Source organism: Rhea pennata, chromosome 18 (genome assembly GCF_028389875.1).
Source record: "Rhea pennata isolate bPtePen1 chromosome 18, bPtePen1.pri, whole genome shotgun sequence".
NCBI classification, from domain to species: Eukaryota; Metazoa; Chordata; class Aves; order Rheiformes; family Rheidae; genus Rhea; species Rhea pennata.
In genome coordinates, this window is record NC_084680.1 from 3,942,312 (window position 1) to 3,964,047 (window position 21,736).

The 21,736-nt window shown below is 39.8% G+C and overlaps 1 protein-coding gene across 1 annotated transcript in view; it reads left to right on the top strand.

Annotated features, from left to right (window-relative positions):
- Nucleotides 1-21,736, top strand: part of PNPLA7 (patatin like phospholipase domain containing 7) — a 130,615-nt gene that overhangs the window by 26,416 nt on the left and 82,463 nt on the right. The window contains exons 16-19 of the mRNA XM_062590991.1: nucleotides 2,527-2,604; nucleotides 4,669-4,874; nucleotides 10,150-10,281; nucleotides 11,484-11,607. Of these exons, the coding sequence (XP_062446975.1) occupies nucleotides 2,527-2,604; nucleotides 4,669-4,874; nucleotides 10,150-10,281; nucleotides 11,484-11,607 (540 nt within the window). The remainder of the gene's footprint in view (nucleotides 1-2,526; nucleotides 2,605-4,668; nucleotides 4,875-10,149; nucleotides 10,282-11,483; nucleotides 11,608-21,736) is intronic.

The following is a 21,736-nucleotide window of genomic DNA, read 5'->3' on the forward strand; positions in this document are numbered from 1 at the left end:
AGACAGACACAGAGGAGGGGATAACTTGCTGCAGGAGAGAGGCAATGTTATTTTGAATGACTCTTAGCTACCTGACTCAATTACATTTTTGAATTTTCATATAACTTGAATTCCTTAGATTCCTTGAATTTTATCATTAACTGTTTTCAGTCTGAAATAACTCTTACATGTTCTCAGCTTTATCTGCAGTTTTGATATGAGAGTTAAGCAGTGTTCAAGGGCATCTCTTTGAGTTATAAGACAATTGAGACACTTTATTTTTGACTGAATTATTTGTCCATCCTAGCTAATTACAGCTTCCATTTATTGTTTTGTGTTTCACCTCTGCATCATAAACCTCTGCTAATTTATTATCCTATAAATTACAACAACATAGGGAGAAAACTTGCTGTGAACATGTGACCCTGTTGCGATAGCAACTTTTTTAAAAAACTAGTTTTTGGAGGGGAAGTCAGTACAAGAAATGTTTAATTCAAACCCTGGGACTATGCAATGTTGAATTTGGGGTTGCTCCCGAAACATCTGGTCATGCCCATTTGAGGGAGAAGGTACTAGACAAGGTGGCTCTTGATCTTCTTTTTCAATTCCTTTTCTGTGATATTAGTACTTTGATTAAATAATAAAAGCAGGACTTCAAGAATAGCTCAGAGTTCATTTAGTCTCTTTTCATGCCTAAGGCAGAATCAAATATTGCTAAGTCATTCATGGCAGGGTTTTGTCTAAGCTTTATCTATTAAAGATTTCCAGTGATCTTCACAGCTTTGTATGCAATCTATTCCAGTGCTTACATCATCTTAGACATCAAAAAAACTATTTGTAGCAATGTTTTTAGTGCTAGTGCAGCCAAAACTCAATGATAGTTTATAAATAGACCCAATAGAGAACTATTTTTTTTTTTTTATTGTGAGATACTTTTGTAAATAAAAACTTTAAGTATGGGTAATAATATACAATCACAAATATATAAATATAGAAAAAAATCACGGAAATTAGTTGAGTTGATACTATATAACTGAAATATTTTGACAGGTGCTTGTCAGGTTCTTTATGTTGGATATGTTCCCATGAAACAGATTGGTTTCAATAAAACCATTTTTTGATGAAAATCTGTTCTTTTTTTAAAAGCTGTAGGTGTAAAGAATAATTTTGATTATTCTATTTGCTCTATTTTTTTTTTCAATTGAAATGAATAGAGGAAAAACTAGTGCAGCAGTTACAAAGCTAAAATATTTTTCTCTCTGCTGTATTGTTTTCCTACTTCAATAAGGTTAATGACTAAGGGCAAACTCTTCTTTGTCAACTTATGTTAAACAGTATCTTCCTAAGCACGTAGCTCTCTTGCTTTCAGCCACTTTACTTCTGCGGTGTGAAATACTGTTAAACATCACTGAAGTGTCGGGATTTGCCTCGCAGGTTAAGCTGTGAGATGCTAGGACTGCTCAGTTGCTGTTTAGCATAAAGCTGGAGCCGCATAATGCAGCCTGTGTTTTTTGACCCTCTCTATTAAGGTACTGTTGTTAAAAGCTCACGTTTCTGAAGATTTACTAGTTTGGATAGGGTGGAACGTTTTGCCCGAGAATGGCTTTTGGGTTCCTTACGCGGTTTGAAACTCGCGCTTAATAGTGACTGCGCACGGGATACTGGGCTGTATGGGCAGTACTTTGAGATGAAGCAGAAAATGCTGTCGGTGCCTTGCGGCTGTCTTTGTCCCGTACTCGGGATTATATTGGTGATCAGATGTGGAGCCGTCAGGGAGTTTTCTGCCCGCCAGCTTGGTAGGAACTTTGGTATTTTTTTCTGCTGTCTGCCTCACGAGATGTGTTTTTCCTGTTAAAATCAGTTGATGCACTCAACCTGATAGTGCCTTACCCTTGCAGGGGTTTGGGAGTAGACTTCCAAACTGAAGGCAGGCTTTTGGTTGTCCTCCTTCCTATGTGCTCTTCAAATTCAGGAGGCAAATGCCCACTATGCTGTGAGGTTCACATGTGTATGCACGCAAGAATTTGTTACTTCCAGAAAGTGCAGTGCCTGTGCAAATCTGCTGCTCGTACACAGCACAGCTGATTCGTGTGACGAGGGAAGGGCTGTGCTGAAAAAAGTGTTAGATCATCTTTTCCAACTCCTCTGCAATACTGACCATCTTTCCTGGTTTCACTTTCCTTTGAAGATAACTTTGTATTTCGTGATTTTTGAAGGCCTGAAATGTTGACTGATCTTTCATGGCAGATGATGTAGGCTAGTCTGTTTATATACCCTTAGAGTCAGAGGCAGAATTGACCAATACAAAATCCTTAAGGATTTGAGTCTGTTCGGGCAAAAAGTTAACTTTTTTTTTTCCCTTCTTGGGAAAAAAATGATGGTTGTATGAAGAAAGAAAAGAAATATGTAGCATGTTTTTAAGAGATCGAAGGACTTATAACATTGTCTTTGAGTAATTATTTGATTTTTGAGTCCTTCTTCACATTCTCAGGTCTGTTTGCGTGTCCTGATAAGTAAATTGTATTCCTCCTACCCTTTCTTCTCCAGGATCCTTTGCTGTTGAATGGGAAAGTGACACTGCATCAGGTTACTGCTGGGACTGTGTTATCGAGGCAGGGAGATCAGGTGAGTATCATCTGAGAGTGAAGAAAGAGATAATATTAAGTGGTCTTTGATGACTTTTCTGGAACGACCAAAGATCCTTTTATGCTAGTATTCTTTCTCCACAAATGACCAATAGCAAATACATAAGACTGAGAAAAAGGCAAGCAGATAACATTACTTCTCTGGCATGCTCTTCCAGTCTCTAGCAATTTGCAGCTCAAGGACTTCTAAGTCAAGAGTCTTTTTATATTTTTATTTATTTTTTTATTTAACTGTCCATAAGGAATGTATTTTCAAAAATATGCCCACTTACTTCTCAAATACATTGAGATGTTCAGCCTCTGCAATATCCTATGGTATATATTTCCACAGCGTAACTAAATGCTGCATGAAGGGACACTTCCTTCTGTTTCCTTTTTTTTTTTTGTGTGTGTCTTATCATGAGGTAATTTTGTTTGTAGTGGTCTGTGCTGGAAGAGACTAGTTACAAGCCACTCATGACTTTGTAACTACTCTTCATGTCCTAGCTCAGTCATCTCTTTTTCTGGATCAGTAAATCTAGTCTTTGGAAAGTCATGTGCTATCCAGCAAGACCATTATACATGTATAAAGCCATAACTGAAGTATGTATCACTTAATGATAAAGCGCTGACTGGAGTTTGACAATGCTGAATTTGATTCCAGGCTTTGCCACAAGAGCCTGATTTTTCTTTTCTTCTGCCCCTCTGCCCCGAACAGAGATCTGAGTAGAGTGATCTCTGGTGCTCTTATAAGAATATCTCAGATACTAAAGTACTGATGAATACATAATCTTAATAAAAATATGTAGGGTATTATTGCTCCTTGGGTAGGGGCAGACATGTGCAACGTCTCAGAACAGCAGTCCAAATACACAACAGGCAAACTTTGCTCATCATCTTTGCATGGCATTAAGTTTCTAAGAGAAAAAGAAGGTCCAGTGATGGTTCTGAAAGGCTTTGCTCTGTAGAATCACAGAATGATTTAGATTGGATGGGACCTCTGGAAGTCACCTTGTCCAACCCCCTGCTCAGAGCAGGGTAAACCAGAGCCTAGATAAACTAGAGGTTGCTCAAGGCCATGTCCAGGTGGGTTTGAGTATCTTCAAGGATGGGAGTTTCACAACCTCTCTGAGCTACCTGTTCGCCTGTTTGGCCACCATCATGGTAAAAATATTTTTTCTTATGTTCAGGTTGAATTTTCTGTATTTCACTTTGTGTCTGTTACTTCTTGTCTTGTTGTTGGGCAACACTGAAAAGTGGCTCCTTCTTCTTTACCACCCCCCACCCATAACACTGAGAAGATAGGCCCTGTCCCCCTCACACTTCTGGCTGGACAATCCCAGCTCTCTCAGCCTCTCCTCATACACACAGAGTAGCAGTGAAGCCAGAGTCACAAAGGAAATCTGGTACCCATCTGATTTCAATTTCTGTACGCTTCTATGTGCCTGCATGAGAAGGTAAGAAGTATTTGTTCCTTGCAGCTCACTGTTCGGCCTTTTTGTCAGGCGTTGCACTGGTGGCTTCTGGTAATACCACTCCATTGCAACAGAGTATTTTTTTTCCCTGTGCAATGGAAATCCAGTGTTATTTGTTTATAGCAAAATGTATTGTAGTTATAAAAAGTGCATTTAGGATACAAGAGGATATAAGAGAGTGCATTTATAATACCATTGGGTAGCTAGAAAAGCTTATGCAAAGCAGATAAGGGCAGCTCCAATTACAATTTTACTGTACTTTGCTGTAGTGCAGTATTCCTCATCACGCTGCTCTGATTATCCCATTGACTCTGTTTGCAATTCTGTCCTTATTTTCTAAGGTCTTACAGATGGAGCCTGTGTTTTTTCATAACCATGCAAAGAGAAACACATTTTTCAGTATTGTGCCTGCTTAATTTTAAATATTCATAACCTGCTTTTAATAATTCACCATTGTGCTTTATTACTTAATTGTTTAAAAGCTTTAGGGAGCTTTCTGGCAAACAGATTGGCCATGATAGTACTGTCGTGGTGATAATTCCTTTAAAAACGGTGAGGATTTTATTGAGCTCTGTCTGTATCTTCTCTAGGATGTTAACGTTTGCTTTGTGATCTCGGGGATGCTTCACGTGTACCAACGGAAGATAGACTCTGAGGAGGACACCTGTCTGTTCATTACCCATCCTGGAGAACTTGTAGGCCAGCTAGCTGTCCTTACTGGAGAACCACTGATTTTCACCATTAAGGCCAATCGAGACTGCAGTTTCCTGTCTATTTCCAAGTCTCATTTCTATGAGTGAGTTTCATCATGGAAATGCATATTGATTTTTATGACCCTTTTGAAACAAGAGTGGTGGATGTGCACATAGTGTAGTATTGCTAGAATGCATCTTGTAACAAACCAGACCACTTACGTGAGGATTTTTAGTGTCCAGATGAACTGAGATCACATATCAATGGATTTATCTCCAGCAAGAGGTAATGCAGGGAACCTGATGGTACTAAAACGCAATTGTCTCTCTTGTTCCAAGTTCATAGAGCACTGAGCCCTGTGAGGTTGATTTATGACCAACATTCATACACTCAGTCATAATCCAAATAATAAAATGCTGGCCAGAGCCCATGCTTTATTGATTTAAGGATTTTTTTTCTTTCTTTTTTGGGAGGGATGGGGAGGGAGTCAGGCCCTTTCTCTTAGACTCATTAGTTGTTTTACTGGACAGCTATTCCAGTTCTGTTTCCAGGCACAGTGGAGTTAATCAGCCAAGGCTGTTGGGATACATTGTGAACTATCAGCCTTGATGCAACTGTGGGTTTTCCACTCTTACGGCATAGAGTGAAGAATAATGCTTCTTGGCGGGATGGATTCCTTTCTGGACCATGTAGTACATGACTTGTAATTTACAGCTTAAAGAGGAATGTATGTATGTATTCAAAAACAACAACAAACCCCCAAACAAATACAAACCCAATATGATGACTGTGGCTAATCTCATTGTCCCATATTAATGATTAATACTCTCAAATCCTTCCATGATCCTATCACTTAAGACTTGACAGCAATTTGCACACACAAATTGTATTGAATATTTTTCTCTATTTCCTTTTCTTACCTATGTTTTTGACATTCTGCTTGAAGGTGCCGTCAATCCTGCATTGTGTGCAATACTTCTTGAGGCTGTGTTTTCTAGGCCTCTATTACCTTGTGTATCTTTGTCCACTTCTTACTTTTAAGTAATTCTAATTGTCTGTCTGTACACCTAATCAATTTTACCCCAAAATCTTATTCTGTAATATTTTTTTGTTCTCAGGCAAAAGGCTTTATTCTATAAAAATTGAACGTGCTATTTTCTGCAGTATGCTTTGTTAACTGTATTTTTCCAGGACTCTGTGATGGATATCAATTCTTTGACTCAATTTCTGATAGATGCTCCTCTCTTGTGCCATTTCGTGCAGTATCAGAGATATTTCTTCTGAACTCCTCTCTCTCTTCTACAGTTTCCCTACTCATTTTTGACTTCAGATTTCACTTAGTTGTTCCAGCCAACCAGTTAGTTTCTACTTTTTCCTCTTTTTCTGCTTTGATATCCAGTCCTGGATTGACTTTCTCATTTGCTTGAGCTTATTTACAAGAAGTCTGTCTTTTGACTTCTCTAGAAGAGTTGTTTCTTGTTTATGCCATCTTACCTCTTTGCTTTCACCCACCTCTCACCAGTCAGTGATCCCAGCCATCAGTATACCATCTCTTCACTGTTTTTGGAACCTTTCCAAACCCTTTTCTCCTGTAGAAAGTCCATTGCCAGTTCACTGTATTTCATTATCTCTATGATCTTTCTCCATTCCATCATCACAATTCTCAGTTTCTCCTGAAGCCCAAGCTTTATATCACTGATAACTTCTTTTTCTTTATTTGCAAATGGCATTGTAGAAAATCTTTGAGAAGCATGAGGTTTCTCCACCTATAAGTTGGTTCTTTTTTGCTTCCAACTCTATTAGAAAGGAAAACCTGCTGATAAAGTGAGAACTACGTGTTATTTTCCGCTGTGTTGCCTAATTCCACGTGCCTTGTACTGTAACCTTAGGCTTTCTCCTTCCTGCAGAATCTTTCAGGATTGTTATTTTTTGTTGCTGTTCTTAACCTAATTATTGACCAGGAGAAATTTGACCATAATCGCTGCAATTCTTCAGTATTCCTGTCTTGTTCTTTGTCACATTTATTATTGTTATTAATTTTTCTCTTTGAGCTGTCCCAGAACAGTACATATATAACTTGATTATTAATGAGAAGGCAAAGCAGAAAGAACATGGTTACTGGCAGGCAAAGAACACGATAATGGGAACAGCCCAGGGTTTGGAATTACGTGTTGGATGTTGGACAACAGATTAAAACCTTTTGACTGAAACTTCGGGGCAGGAGCCTTTTACATAGTACTAAAATGGCTAAATAGCGATCTGTAAATTTAGAGTTTTAAGTATAGGGGTGATACAAGCTAATTATATAGTATATACCTTAAATGCCTTGCTATTTTGCTAAAGTGATGCACTAAGTGTGCAGTGCCTACGTTGCAACTGTTGGTGTCTCCTGACGAATAGTGTAATCAAGTTGTCCCCAGAATCCCTTGAAGGAATATGTTCAGATTCTGCAGTGCTAAGGAGCAGGACTCTCTCACATTTTCTGCTTCAGGAAATTTCACAGTTTAGAATCTGATCATGTGCACCTGCCAGAGAAGCAGAAAAGCTTTGATTTTATTTTGTATTGCCAACCAAACTGAGTGTGGAATTACATCCACAAGAATATTTGCCTAAGTCCCAGACTTTTGTAGACTCTGGTTTAGCCCTTTCGTAGCTATATTTGGTTGGCTTTCTAGTAAAGAATCCTGAGGATACCTTACAAAGCAGTTTTCTGGAGTACAAGCTTTGGCTTTTAATTTTCCCAGTGCTCTGTGTGTGTGTGTGTGTGTGTGTGTGTGTGTGTGTCTAGCAGAAGAGCAGAGATGAAAATGCAAAAAATCTGCTTTTTCTTTCTGTGCATAAGGATGGGTTTTTGCCTTGCATGCTAATACACCTCTAAAAGCTGTATATTCAGTGAAAGAACAAAGAGCTCCAGACTGAACTAAAAAGAGCCTGTTACTAGCTTAGGTTTAGAGTGCATGGCTATTAAGATGCATATCTTGAGGGAGGAAAAGGAGTAAAAGGCTTCTATTGATCGCAGTGGAGAGCCTGTGTGGGAGAAGACTTTGGGGGACTAAATAAGCCAGTGCAGTAAAAAAAATAATCGAAACCACTCACGCGTTTTCAGGGGATTTATTTAACATATAGAGCAGCTGAGAAGAGGATGGGACTGCGTGTACATGTGCATGCGTGTGTGTAGAAGGGAGGAGGTTGCTTTATTGATTGATTATTTAGTCTCTGTCTTTCCCAGCTCCTTCATCCTCTACCCCAAGTCATACTAGTGTGATAAAGTTTCTGTAAGATAACATACTGTTTATTAGTGCCGTGACAGCTGACTGAAATCAAGGCAATCTGTAGGCATCTTGGATAGGAGATGCTGGAGGGCATGGAAACCTGAGGGCAAGATAAAAGGGGCTGAAGAAAGCTGTGCTGCCATCCTCTTTTTGGTGGCTGAATTTTAAATAGTGCTAGATGTAAGAGTTGATACTCCGTTTACCTTATGTAGTAGCCTGTACGAGTGCAGGGATATCGGAGTGATGAGTTCAATGTGGAATAGGGATATACTCCAAGTCTGTTCCATTTCAAATTCTGTGATTTCAACTGAAGTGTTAAGGCTCATTATTGCAAGAAGTAGTGGTTTTGAGGCACTGGGTAAAGGAAAGTTGAATAGTCAAGTGTGATAAACATGACAGCTCTATGGTACCCTGAGGGCTGCGCTTGACAGTCGCTGTCGGTCTGGGTCTCTGGCTGCAGCTCTGTAACTAAGGGATTACGGAACTGATATTTTTGTAACTGTAGGGCAATTTCTGTGCTTCAGGCAGGCAGTAAAGAAGCGCTCCTGATTCATTTTCATTTCAGTTCATTTTCAGTATCTCATTCTCGGCTTGTATGTCACTGTTCAGGTGTTCTTTAAATTCTGCCAGGTTCCCGTGGCCCTCAAAGAGCTGTATTCCAGCTGGGGACAGACTCTAACAATGTTTTCCCATTCCTTTCTCTCCTCCTTTCTGTTTCTTAGGGTGAGGAAGCTGGGTGTGAAGCTCACAGGACTTGTGCTTAGGGGGAATTCCCACGTAAGCAAGGTCTCCTAAGTAGACTGCCTTTCAGCAGTCTGTTTTTTTTCATTATAAATGAAACAGTGATTCAGAAAATATACTTTAAATATTTTGTATATTTTCTTTTTCCTACTTCTGCCCATGTGTGGCTTTAATATATCTTTAATTTGTAGCTCTACCATCTGCATATGCTTCATGCGCTGGATCCACATACACTAATTTGCTCCCTTCTTTCTGAATTGTGCCACTTCTTATGAAATATCTGTTTTATAGTAGTCTGCCGTGCTCCAGCCAAAACTCAGTTGCTCTTGATGCCATACAGGAAAAGGAGAGAGAGCACAGAAAGGCTATCTTCCATCTGGTGATTAAAAGGTGTTCAGTTCACTCACGTGGAGTAGTACTTTACTTCAGTAAGAGTTTGAGTACTTACATGAGCGGAGCTGACAGGATGCAGTGGTCCGTGGGCTGTAAAGAATGAGAAAAAGAGACTTGTTAGCAGTTACCAGGTATCTATGAGAACGATTTTCCTCAGGTCTGGCAGTCAAAGTGTAAAGGTTGTATTATCACTGACAGCCAAAATCTGTACCAATCTCAACAGTTTTCAGATTAGGAAGAATATCTGATATCTTTGTAGACTATAAAGATCTCTAGGTCCACAGACCTTTTGGCATCACCCAAAGATTCTGCATGAAGATTAGAAGCTTTGTTGAAAGACGTTTCATTTTCTGGTGATCTTTGCAACAGGGAAAAGGGAGTGTATGGAATACTAAGCAGGTCTCTTAAAAAAACAAAACAAAACAGAACATCAAACTTAACATACTAAGGATCTAGCCTGAAAAAATGTAGGTGAAGCTGGCTGAATATGTGGATATGTGGGAGACCAAGAGGTGCAGAATGGCAGGAAGGGCCAGTCTTCCAGCCAATACCAACGTCTTCCTGCGTGTAAGACTTTGGGATTTTTGGAGGGGGGTTCATAAAGAAGTGCTAGCATGGCTCCATCCATTCAGCTACTGAGTTACAGAAGGGAACTGGGCCAGACGGCTAGTTGAGCAAGCATCCTACTTGCATAGTCCTACTGCCAGTAGGACAGTGTCGGTTTGTGAGTGGCATTTGACTAGGACTAGGTTGGAAGCTGGCCACCCCACGCTTTGTCACGTTGCCATCGATGCAGTGTGGCTGTCAATGTTGGAGAGCGTGTGCTTCAGCGTGTAATAATTTTTGAAATTAAGGCATGTTTAGCTGCTCAGTTGCATGGGTAACAGCAGCATGGTGCTTTGGGGAAGGTGTTTGTGTATGCCTATTCCTGCTTTGGAATACTTGAAATAACTTTTTTCTTTGGTCTTCCAGGATAATGCGGGAGCAGCCCAGTGTAGTTCTGGGGGTGGCCCACACCGTGGTAAAGAGAATGTCCTCGTTCGTTAGGCAGATTGACTTTGCCCTGGATTGGATGGAGGTTGAGGCTGGACGAGCTGTTTACAGGTGAGATGTAGACAAAATTCTCTGTCTGTTGAAAATTTACATTTTCAAAGCTACAGATTTGTGCTCTTTCATGACAGATAGAGTAAAACACTCGCTCTGCTGAACTTACCAGGCATTCCATAGGGTTTATCTGTCTACCGATTCAAGATTTTTCTGCAGTACTCTTCAACATCCCTTTAGTCTCCTGTGTACAGGTGTTATTAAAATTCTTTCATTTTATTCCCTATACTTTTTGTCATCTTGGTAAGCTTTTTGAAGAGGCATAGCTGATAATTAAGACACTAGACAGTTTTATGTTCTGATAATAGTTTCTGCATTATCAAGAGCATGAAGATTATTGCTCAAGGAGTTTTTCAGCCTTTATAAAATAAAAGGAAAAGACAAAACTGAAAGTAAATTCTATTAGATTTGTTCAGCAGTAATTTTAAAATGTCCACTGTTATCCTTGATTACCGTTGTTAAGTTCCAGTTATCCTTGAAGAGCTTTAGTTTTATGGATTTTGTACTAGGAGGCATCTGAGTCGTGATATGGTTGCAATGGTGGGAGAATAAAGACCTAAATTAGTATGTGTAGTTATATAATCATAATTTTAGTTTCTCTAACTACTTCTCCAGTGCTAATGCTAATAGAAGTCTTGGATTACTTTGCATCAGAATAGCCATAGTTGACAAGGCCTTGTCAACATTGCACTTGCTTCTGTGTGCTATGTTATGCTGGAAATCTGCGTGCCAAAAACAATCATACAAACTTTATATGGCAAAAGCTTCCTGCTAGACTTAAGTTGTGCACCAAAAGGCAATCCAAATCTTGAGCTGCTCGGTGTTTTGTCCTCTTCAGCCTGCATAATTTTTCTACACTTTCATTTCAATCTTGCAGTGATAATAAGCTCCTGCTGTAACTAGTAATGAGCCTGTTGTCTCTTCTAGAGGACATTTATGTTCTGGTCATCAGCTTCCAGACCTAACACTAGCCACTTTGTTCAGAGCTTGTATGTTCAAAGATTAAATGTAATTCCAAGTCACCTTTCAACAGATGCCCATTCAATTTCTTATTTGCATGTTATGTTTAACTGTTCATTAAACACTTTCCTGTGACCTCTAAGCCAATAACAGAAAGATGATGAACTTACTAAATGGTTCTAGACGTGTTTGCTGAGCAAAGACACTTCATTAATGCTAGTTATTGATGGTTCTTTCTACAGGCAAGGTGACAAGTCAGACTGCACATACATTGTGTTGAACGGTCGACTTCGCTCTGTCATACGGATGGATGATGGTAAAAAGCATCTGACTGGTGAATATGGCCGAGGAGACTTAATTGGAGTGGTGAGAAACTTTAAAACTTAAATATTCAGCTTAGAAATTGGCACAGGCCCCACTAAACAGGCAAAGTGAGGTTATCAAATCTTTCTCTGATCAGGTATTAGTCTTAGTCAAGTTTAAAAACTGGAAAGTCACTTGTACCTAGAAACTTTAATGATAATACATATATAAGATTATCAGACTTTTTCATAAGAATTAAAAAAAAAAAAAAAAAAAAACCACAAACCCTACACACAATCAAACGGAAAAGCCCTGCACAACATTAATGTATCTGTGTGTGTGTGTGTGTGTCTTGTCTGTTTTTTCTCTCATTGTGAGGCATGTGATCTGTACTGTGGACTAAATAGTGATTTGAAGAAATATAAAATCATAGAGTTTAGCAGGGGCTAAACTGTGCCCCTGGAGGTGTCTAGTCCAACCTACTGCTCAAAGCAGAGCTAACTTCAAAGCTGCATCAGGTTGTTCAGTATTAGACCAACTTTTAATTTCAAAATTGTAGTGTTCATCTGTTCAGTTTCTCTCGCTTGTTCATTTTTTGCTTCTTGGACTTAGTTGAACAACTGAAATGAGAATTTGCATCATGGGTATGTATGGCTTGTCTGGCTTTTATGCTTAAAATTAGAAGACTTCTGAAATGTTGAAATTGTTGTTCAAGCCCCTTTCTACTTTCCGAGCTGAAAACTAAATATTTAATATGTATCTGTTTATACCCAGAAATTGTGTACCTCTAATAAGGAAAATGTGAAAGTTGATATTAACGGTACAGGATGAAATTCTTGTTACAGAGATCAGGAAGTAGAGGAAGGAGGAGTACATGGCTGTTTTCCAGGAGAGAGCTGACTTGGGACTGGGCAGGTTGAAAAAGGTGGTATTTTTGAGAGTGACATGATCTAGAAGTTGAGTGTTACTAATATGTAAGAGGTTCTTGCCTGCCCTTCCCCTTCTTGATTCCTGACGATTCTTTTCTTCCCCTTGATTACTAGATGTACCTATAATAGGGAATTTAGTTTTCTGTAACTGGAGCACAAAATTAACATCAGCATGTGAGAAAACTAGTAGTCTCTGGCAGATTGGTGGCAGGCCTGTGTCTGTTTTGTGAAATATTTGTGGCCCAGCTCTCTTGTGTCCAGCAAGACAAGGAACTGAGCCATCATCTGTGGGCTTGTTTTGTTTTTTTTTTTTCTTTCTTTTCTTTTTTTCCCCATTTAGGAGAATTAAAACTTTTTTCTCATAACAAAAGCAAAGTCTCTGCACCTTTTTAATGTGTATTCACAGCTCACTTTTCATTTGGCTTGTGACTCTAAAATAATTTGTATATCATTATGTAATGACTGCAACAAAGTACTGGAGGCAATTTTGGTGATAATTCCAGAATACTGGCATCTGGGTGCCTTGGTGGTCTTACCTAGACATTGCACTGTACTCCTTGATTTATATGTGGAATAGTATTTGAGGATGTTTTTCCCAAGATGTCTGCTACTTCTGGCTTAGGATTTTTTGTGGCTTGGAGCTACATTTGGAGAATTTGGACTATTCTTGCTGCTAGGCATGCTTTTTCTTTTTAAGGAGGGGGAATACCTCTATAGGATACGTCATTAAGGGTAAAATGACGTGGTTGGACAGGAACAAAGGCTGAGCTCTTTTGTGACTAACTGTACTGGTATGAAGTCTTTTGAGCGCGTGAATAAGACTTTGTCAGTTCTGACACACAGAAATGTTTTCCTGCTTTTGTTTTCCTGTTTTCTTTCAACCCTTGTGATCTGAAGCTTGCCTGTCAAGGTTCTGGAATTTTGTAAAGCTGAGGTTAAAACGGTGAAACTGTTCTACTTTCTGAAAGTGTTTTGAATGATAATGGAATGTATGGTCTAACCGCTACCTCCCCGTGCAATGAGTAGTGCTATTTTTGGTGTAATGTTCCACACTGGCTCAACTATTTATCTGGTGAGAAGGGAGAAGGTTGATTCCCTGGATGGGCTGGGACACATTTGCCGCAGTGGTGCCAAATTTGCTGGGAAGTTCCTAGGAATGGATACAGAAATACCAATAAAGTTTCCATCTAAGCTATAAGTCACTCTTCTGGATCCATGGTATGACATGAATCATTGGAAGACTTTGGTGACTCTGTGGACGTCATCCTACCCACAGCTCCCAGACCCACTGACTCATGCTGCCATTTGTTGAACGAATCTTAATGCTCTGGCTGTCTTCCGAAAACACGGGGGAGGTTTTGTAAAGATTGCCAAGATTACGGTAGCCGTTCTTTGCCGAGGGCATTAGTAAAATGACATTTTTCCTTTTAAAAAGATTTGTTTATTTCTATTCTGTAACATCTGTTATAAACCTTCAAAAGCCTGCTATAGTTTTGTTCCAGAAAGTAAAGTAGAGGCTTCTAGATGCTCGCAGGAATCAAATTTATGGGTAGTTTGCCCAACTACGGCACCTTTTTCAACCTCCCTCCAAAACCTCCCGTGTTGTTCTACACTCAGTCCTAACTTAAATATAAGAATCTTGTATTTAATATTTTTCTGTTTATTGCCTTTATCTCAGAACTCTTACAATGCTAGATATCGTACGCGCAGGAGATGATTATCTGTCTTCTCTGCTTTCAGAAGAGGAGTCCTGAAACATGAAGGATTTGAGACAAGATGCTTCGTTAGTTTTTAAGCATGTATGTGCGTTCCCAAGGCTAAACTTGTGGTTCGAACTGTTTTGTTCCTCAGACTGACTCATTGGCATCTGTTTCAGAGGTCTGTCAGTTCAGTGGGAGAAGAATAAATTAGAAACTCGAAAGTTTGCCTGCCTGGTGGCGTTCCTGGAAAAGTTATGTGAGGAAAAAAAATTGATCTACTTGCTGGAAGCCGTTTTGGAGGGACAGTGCCAGGTGCTTGCCACCATTGACCCTACAGATGGGCAATTCCACTTGTGTCAGTTGTTTTTAAGACTTCTCTGTGGGCCTTCCGTGTGTTTTTTAAAGGCAATGCTTCTGTTAGATGATTCTCTCCCACTTGAAGTACAGCTGACAATAGCACTGTTGTCTAGAGGCTATAATTTACCCATTTGGGGCAGAATCTTTGAATTTGTTGTTGCCGTTTGCTACAGATGCGCTTACGAAAAACAAGGTGTGATGTTCATTTCTTTGTATTGTTGTGTGACTTAAGAAGTCAAATGTAAAGCAACTCTTCTAGCCTCCTTCCCACCACGTGCAAACATCCCCAGAGGAAATTACAAAAGTCCACTACGTGTTGATAAAATAAAAGGGACTCTCTTCACTGAGTTGTTGAAAATGCTAATATACTAGCCTCTCTTCATTTTTCTTTATATTGCTACTGAAGTTCTGATCTACTGCAAATTATAGTAGAATAACTTTTATTCTTGTTATCTGGCTTTCATTAACACATTGCTGGCTGAGGAAGAGGATTCCTTTTCATTCCTTCATTTATTATACCTATCACTATCTGGCAGGCTGGTCCGGTCTTTGACACTCAATGTCATGCTTAGCACAGCTGATGAAGCTGGGGAGCAAAACAGATTTTTTCAGATGAGTTATGGAATACTCCTTGCCTCTGAGATGGATGGTTTTACTTGCTATGCTGTTGGAAGGAAGCTCTAGAGTGGGGGGAAAGAAGGCAGGAGGAGGAAGTGGAGCCCTCTTGCAGAATGATCTTCTGCCAAAAACTTCCATATATACTCCCCTCTTCCCTTTAATATTTGGATGGAGTAGAACCTCTTGGGTTATTGGCTTTTTTATTTAAGTCAAGACCGAGATGATCCTAAGGGGGTTCCTGAAGTAAGGCTGCAGTATTTGAGACAACTGAATACCTGGCAGTTCTTAGGGCAGTCAGCGACGCTACTTTTAAAAGATGGGGAGTTTATTTAGCTTATGGTTGGACTTACCTGGGGCCACCAGCTTCAGAACATTGTAGACTGGAATGTCTTACTGGCAAACCAGTTGGCTTTCAAAAATACTTTATTGGGAAGGTTGCAAAAAAGTGCTCTGATTGCTTGAGGTTCCTTTCTGCTTCTGTTTAACTGGAATATCCCTTCTTATTAATAGGGATTATACCTAGTCATTTTTGGAGACTGCATAGGAAAGCAGGTGCAGAGAAGCATTTGTGCAATAACATTTTCTTTTAACGCATGGCAGCACAAGTGATAAGTTGTGGAAAAAGAAACCTGATCGGGCCAGTGCTGCAGTGCAAGAAGTCACGCTTTACATTCAAGCAATAATAGATATTATAAATAGTTTTAGACATTAAGCTGTTCATCTCGTTAATGCTAACATGATTAAATGTGCATGGCTTTTTTCTCTCTAAAATTTGAAGACCAAGAATAATCTATAAATGGCTTATGATTTCCTAGGGAGCTTAGGGCATTGTCTTTTTAAAATGTAATGCAAACTCTTAGAAGTCTTTAAGCATTGAATAAACCTCAAAGTAAACACCGGTATCGGGATTATACTTGTCAGGCTTTTGTTTTTTTTATCAGTTTTAGTTTATCATAAACCTTCTTTTGAAAGCACTAAAGCTAGCTGAATATCACTGTGAGCATGACAACAGCACTACATTGGGGCAAATTATATTCTGTAAAGGCTGGGTTACATTGTGATTTCTCTCTCTCTCTCTCTTTTTATTATTATTATTTTTTTATGGCATGTGGACCTTTTTGCCTGAATGTAATTTTTTTCAAAAGGTGAATTCTTCTGTTGGTAAAGCTTCAAATTGCTGAAAAGGAAAAGTTCAGGTTAATTCAGGATATGGTGACACCCTGGAGAGGCACTCTGTGCACAGCTCTATCTATGGAAAGATGAGGAGGAGGAGGTTCAAGAAGTCACCTAAATATTGAGCAGGAGGCTGGAAGATGCGGTGCTGGAAGGAGGTGTTTTTCTTTCTTGTCTCTCTGCAGCGTGTCTTGGTAATACGTTGCTAAAAATTATTATTTGCCTAGCATCTTAGGTGTGAAGCTGTAAACATGGGATAATGGTATTTACCAGCCAAGAAGTGAGATAGAGGGAGATCTGCGAAATGTGTTCACATTTGCACAGCTGAGTTAGTGTTAGACTGAAATTAGGAGCCAGTGTCCTGATTTCTAGGCCTGTGCTGTGTCCTTAGCTGCAACAGTCCAGGCTTTCTGCGCCTTGCTTTCCTAGGGGCTGCTTTACTTGTGGCTGTGAGCTGTTGAATACTATATATTTTTCAAATTCTTTTATTTACAACAAATATGATTTGCCCCAAAACTTTACTAGCTGATGAAAGTAAAATAGCATTCATAAGCGAGAGTTATTGCGGTTGGGTTAGTGGTCTTGTCATGGTCTGGCAAAGCCACAGGTGCAGTTTTAGAAAGATCTGGCATTAATTCATTTGGCATTCGTATTGTTCAAGTAACACATTTGGCTTTGTATTTGCCACACACAAAACAGCGGAGGGATTTATCTCCTTAGCCAAATGCTTTTTGCACTTCAGTGAGTATTAGGATCTTTGATGGATCATGATAGAAGCTGTGACCTGCTGCATTCCAGATAGGTGATTTCATTCATCAGCCTGTCATTCCTTAAGCTGTTTGATCTCCCTCTTCCTTCCAGCTAAATTTCTTGGTGACAAAACTGCTGCTATTGCCCCTCTGTCAATTAACCCTTGAGGCAACTTCTGATCCCTTCTTCAGGACCTCTTGCATTTCCCTTGCCTTCCCCTCTTTCTCCCCTCCCTTTTTAAGCAATGCTACATCGAACTAAGCTGCCTTGTGAACGGCAACAGTTAATACCAGGTCTCCCCCATAACCTTTTAAAATTTACAAGTCAGCATTCAGCAAAAAGGACTCCTTTTTTTTTATTGGTCATAAGTTTTCTTTTTGACAAGCGCCATTAAGTAAGAGATTTTTAATGCAGGTGTCAACGTTTTTGATGTGGAGCAGCACCTCCCCGACGCAGTGCAAATGGGAAGGCAGGTGAATTTTACTGAGCAAAAATCATCTCTAGTAAGCACTTTGCTTGGCCCAGGGGTGCCTGCATAGAAAATAAAGCACAAGGAGATTGGAAGGGAGCAGTGTGATCTTTCCCATCGTGAAAAGGCCTGGAGGCCAGCAGATATTGGGAAGCAGGGCTTTGAAAGCCCAGCAGAGATGACAAAAGGGATGGATGTATGAGGGAAGAGTCAGGAAGAGGTTGCTGGAGTTGCAGATGGGTTTGGCATTTGGGCATTCTTGTGATGTGAAGCTGAGTGAAAGGCAATCAGCTCTCTCTGTTTTGGAAAGTCTTCTAGCAGGTCACCATAGTCTGTTACATCTTCTTCCATCATTGAAATTCAAGCATAATTTCAGCATAACATGAGCGTGCTGTGTGCCTGTCAGTGGCATTGCATTTGTAGGTGCTCTTCAAACAACCTGGATGGATTTGATGTGTGTGTATATATATTCATATATATATATATATATATATATATATATATATATTATTTAGATACATACATGTGTATGTATACATATATACATTTTTGGTATGTTTTGTTTTGACTATACTGTTCGATAAAAGGAATGAAACATGCATGCAACTTCCCATCTTTTCTATAGCCAAGTGTAAATAAGGAGTAAAGCTTAAACACACTAGGTAGGACTGTTATTAATTCATTTACCTCTTTTGTCCCTTAATTACATTCACTTGTGCGACAGCACTATTTGTTGCACTGCTACAAAATGCAGACTCGGCCCTCTTGGGAGAACTGATGGCATGACTCCTGCACCAAATTACAAAAGGTGCAATTACAAAAGATAGCAAGCCCAGTCTTGCTTTTTATATACATGCATATGTACAAATTGTATTTTATGTGTGCCTGTGTGTGTGTATATGTACATATATGTATGTAAAGAGAGAAGTTTGGATTCTTCTCTGTGCATGGCATAAGTGCTGGGTGTCCTCAGTCACAGGGTTAACTTGGCACACGAAAGATTGCAGAAGGTGCTTGTTAGAACAACTTTCAAGAGTACATGGTGTACCGCATTCATCCACTGGCACTGCTCCCACAAATACCATCGATCTGCAGCTTGTCTGGTTGCTCATCCCACTCATTTACTGCTTCTAGCAGTGTCTCCTGTCTTTGTCCTTTTCTGATACAAACGAGTTAATGTTTCAGATCCTTCTAAACTGATGGCTGGAGAGAACATATTTAGGAGATTAACATAGTGTCTGTTTGCTGCTTCAGGTGCAAATGAGTTGAGGTATCTGGGAGCTACTTGTTTAAACCAGGAAAAAACTGTTCCATGAAGTGTTTGGTTGCCCTTCATGCAACATTGATAATGTTATGTTGCTGTCTTCAATTGCAGCTTCATCCTCTGTCCTAGTCTAGCAAGAATGGTGCTGTGAAATGCCTGTGTGTGGCGTTGGTCTGCCTGAACCATCCCAGTGTTGGCAATCGAGATACGAATATGCTACTGATGCCTGTATATCTGACTTGTAGCCCATCTCTTTCTTTGAGCCTCATGAACTAACAGCAGATGTCAGTGTTGATGTTTCTTCTTTTTATACCTCTGCTGGTGCAGCTTTCTTTATAGTGTACTTTGTCCTTGTCCCTTTTGTCTCCTACTATCTGGTCATGGTCCTCTCCTGTTTCTTGTCGGGCATAGCTTGTGTGGGACTGTTCATTTTGCATATGTTTTGGAGTGTATGTCATGTAAGGAGTGACAGGATGCAGTTTTGGCACGCGGACCTTTGGCCTATTTGAATATTTGGCTATTTGAATATTCAGTGCAGAGTCACGGTGTGTTGTGTAGGGGTGTTTGCACCTGGAGCTGCGCTGCAATCATACTGCAAAGCACGTCCAAAATGCTGTATCCATGTACAAAAGAGTTTTTCTTTCCCGCCTCCGTTGGTGCTGTTGATTGTTACGTGTGCATTGAAAAAGTAAAATGCTTTCAGATTATTTTGACTGTTTGCAGAGTTTTCACTTCGGTTTTGTGAGGCGTGATGCTGCTGTCCCTGGAACAAGGCTGGATTTTGCCTGACCGTTTTCCCCTGTCTCTCTACTTGTTTGTGGGTTGCTAATTCTTGCTCGAGTGTCTTGAGTGAACACGAAAACTTAAAGCCTGCAAGTATCAGCCTAATTCACAGGCAGTGACTGGCTTTTGTGAATGGGGTTTTGGTAAATTGAAGAGTCTAAGTTGTATAACTTAATCCTTGGGCTTCTAACCTCCTTCCCAAGTTATTGTTAAAACTATTCCTTTCATTTCTGTGTCTGCTGCTCCCTTGTACTGTATTGTGCCTGGAGGATAGCAGTGCGAGGGCCTAAATGCAATGTATCCTTGTTGCCTAAAGATTACTGCTTTCATGGGCTAGTAACTAGGAGGAGACTGGTATGACAGAGGGCAAGGTATGTATGATGGAATAAAAGATTCCCAGGGTGGAATAGTAGCTGTGAAAGAGGAGAAACCTAATGCAGTATATTCTGAAAATAATAAATGTGAGGGGTGAGGGAATGCCTGGGAAGAGCCACATTGCTTATGGATATGCCACTGCTTGAAGGTCTGGGAGAAGGGGCCTGTGAATAATGACTATATTCTGTTGACTTGCATCACTAATTCAGGCAGGACCAATGTACCGTTGCTCTCAGCAGGCTTGAAAATTCACTTGAAAAGGAGTAAGTTGCACCAGAAACTGTATTTTGGAGTTATTTGCATTTTTCTCTTTGGTTATGAGAGAACTTACCCAATAACGTGTTTAAGTGAGGCTGAATTTGTGTGGAGAAGTGATATCTTTTATGGGCCAGTGGATGAAAGACTAGCCCCAGTTTTGGTCAAGTAAGTTCTCCTTGAAGGCTCAAAAATGCTTAAGGCTTAACATAAGAATAGCTAGGCTTACTTCATTAGGACTATTCACACACTTGAGCAAATGCTCAAAGTGATTTGTTGGATGTAGCTCAAAAAGGAATTTGGAATAATTAGACCAACTTGTGGAAGAAGGCGCTTGCTAGATTTTGCTTTCAAATTGTGTAATTTGGAGAAGCAACAGAGATGACTTGAAAATGAAGTCAAAAGAGGTCATGAGGATATAAATTGCTTCTCTCCCTTTAAAAGATTTATAACAGCACTTCTTTTCTTGGTAAAGAATTTTCAAGCTAGGATTGTGAATTGTATACATTGAATGCAATCCATTATGCATGTTTTCTGTCACTATTTAATACTGAACTAAGAAAAGAAAAGAAAAACTTACTTGTCAGAATTAATTGAGAGGGACAGTAGTAAGATGATAGGTCTATTTATAGGTTTTATTTCCTTTTTGTTAAGGACAGGAACAACAGCAGAACTGTAGCAGTGAAGGAAGGACCAAGACCTATGGTAATATTTGCGATCAATTACAAGAACCCTAGAGTATATAACACTCAAATTTTATATGCTCCTTGATGCAAGTTTATTAATAGTATTTGCAGCATTGCTTCATGCAGCTCTTGGAGAGGATCCAGTGGTTGGAAATGGAAGTAAAGGCAATAAAGGACAGACTTTTGAGGATGAAAAGGAGGGAGATGAGAAGTTGTTGATGCTTGCCATAAGTGAGGAACCAAAGGGCAAATCCCTGAGACAGGTGACTAATAATGGGGATGTGACTGCTGGATTAAGGTACAGAAAAGGCTGCTTTCGAAGTAGAAACAGCATCGTAATGTAGGTTTGCACATTCCAGTTAGGGAAAAGCACACAACACTAGATAATGAGATGGGAAAGAAGACCAGCGAGTCCAGACAGAGCAGAAGAGGTGATGGGCTCCAGCCCTCAGTGAATTCCGAGAAAACTGGACAACTAATTATTTGTGAGAGAGAAGAGCAAAGACGGTAGGTGTATGAGTGAATTAAAAACTGTAAGAGAAGACTAAAAGGTAATACCAACACCAGTGATGGGCAGTGAGGCTGAAATTACTCAGAAGCAGGTTAGCAAGGAGGAAGGAGTGGATGTTGTGGGAGACCCAACGGATGGAAGATGTGCTGTTTTGCCTCAAGCAAAATGTCATGTTGACTTTGGAAAGAATCCTGATAGAAGTGGGAAAGCGGCCACTGATTCTTTCTTGTACTGGAGCAAATGCTGTAGCTGTGTTCATGCTGACATGAATAAATGATGATTATGGCAGTCTGGGAAGGAGCTCAAAGACAGCCATAGGTGA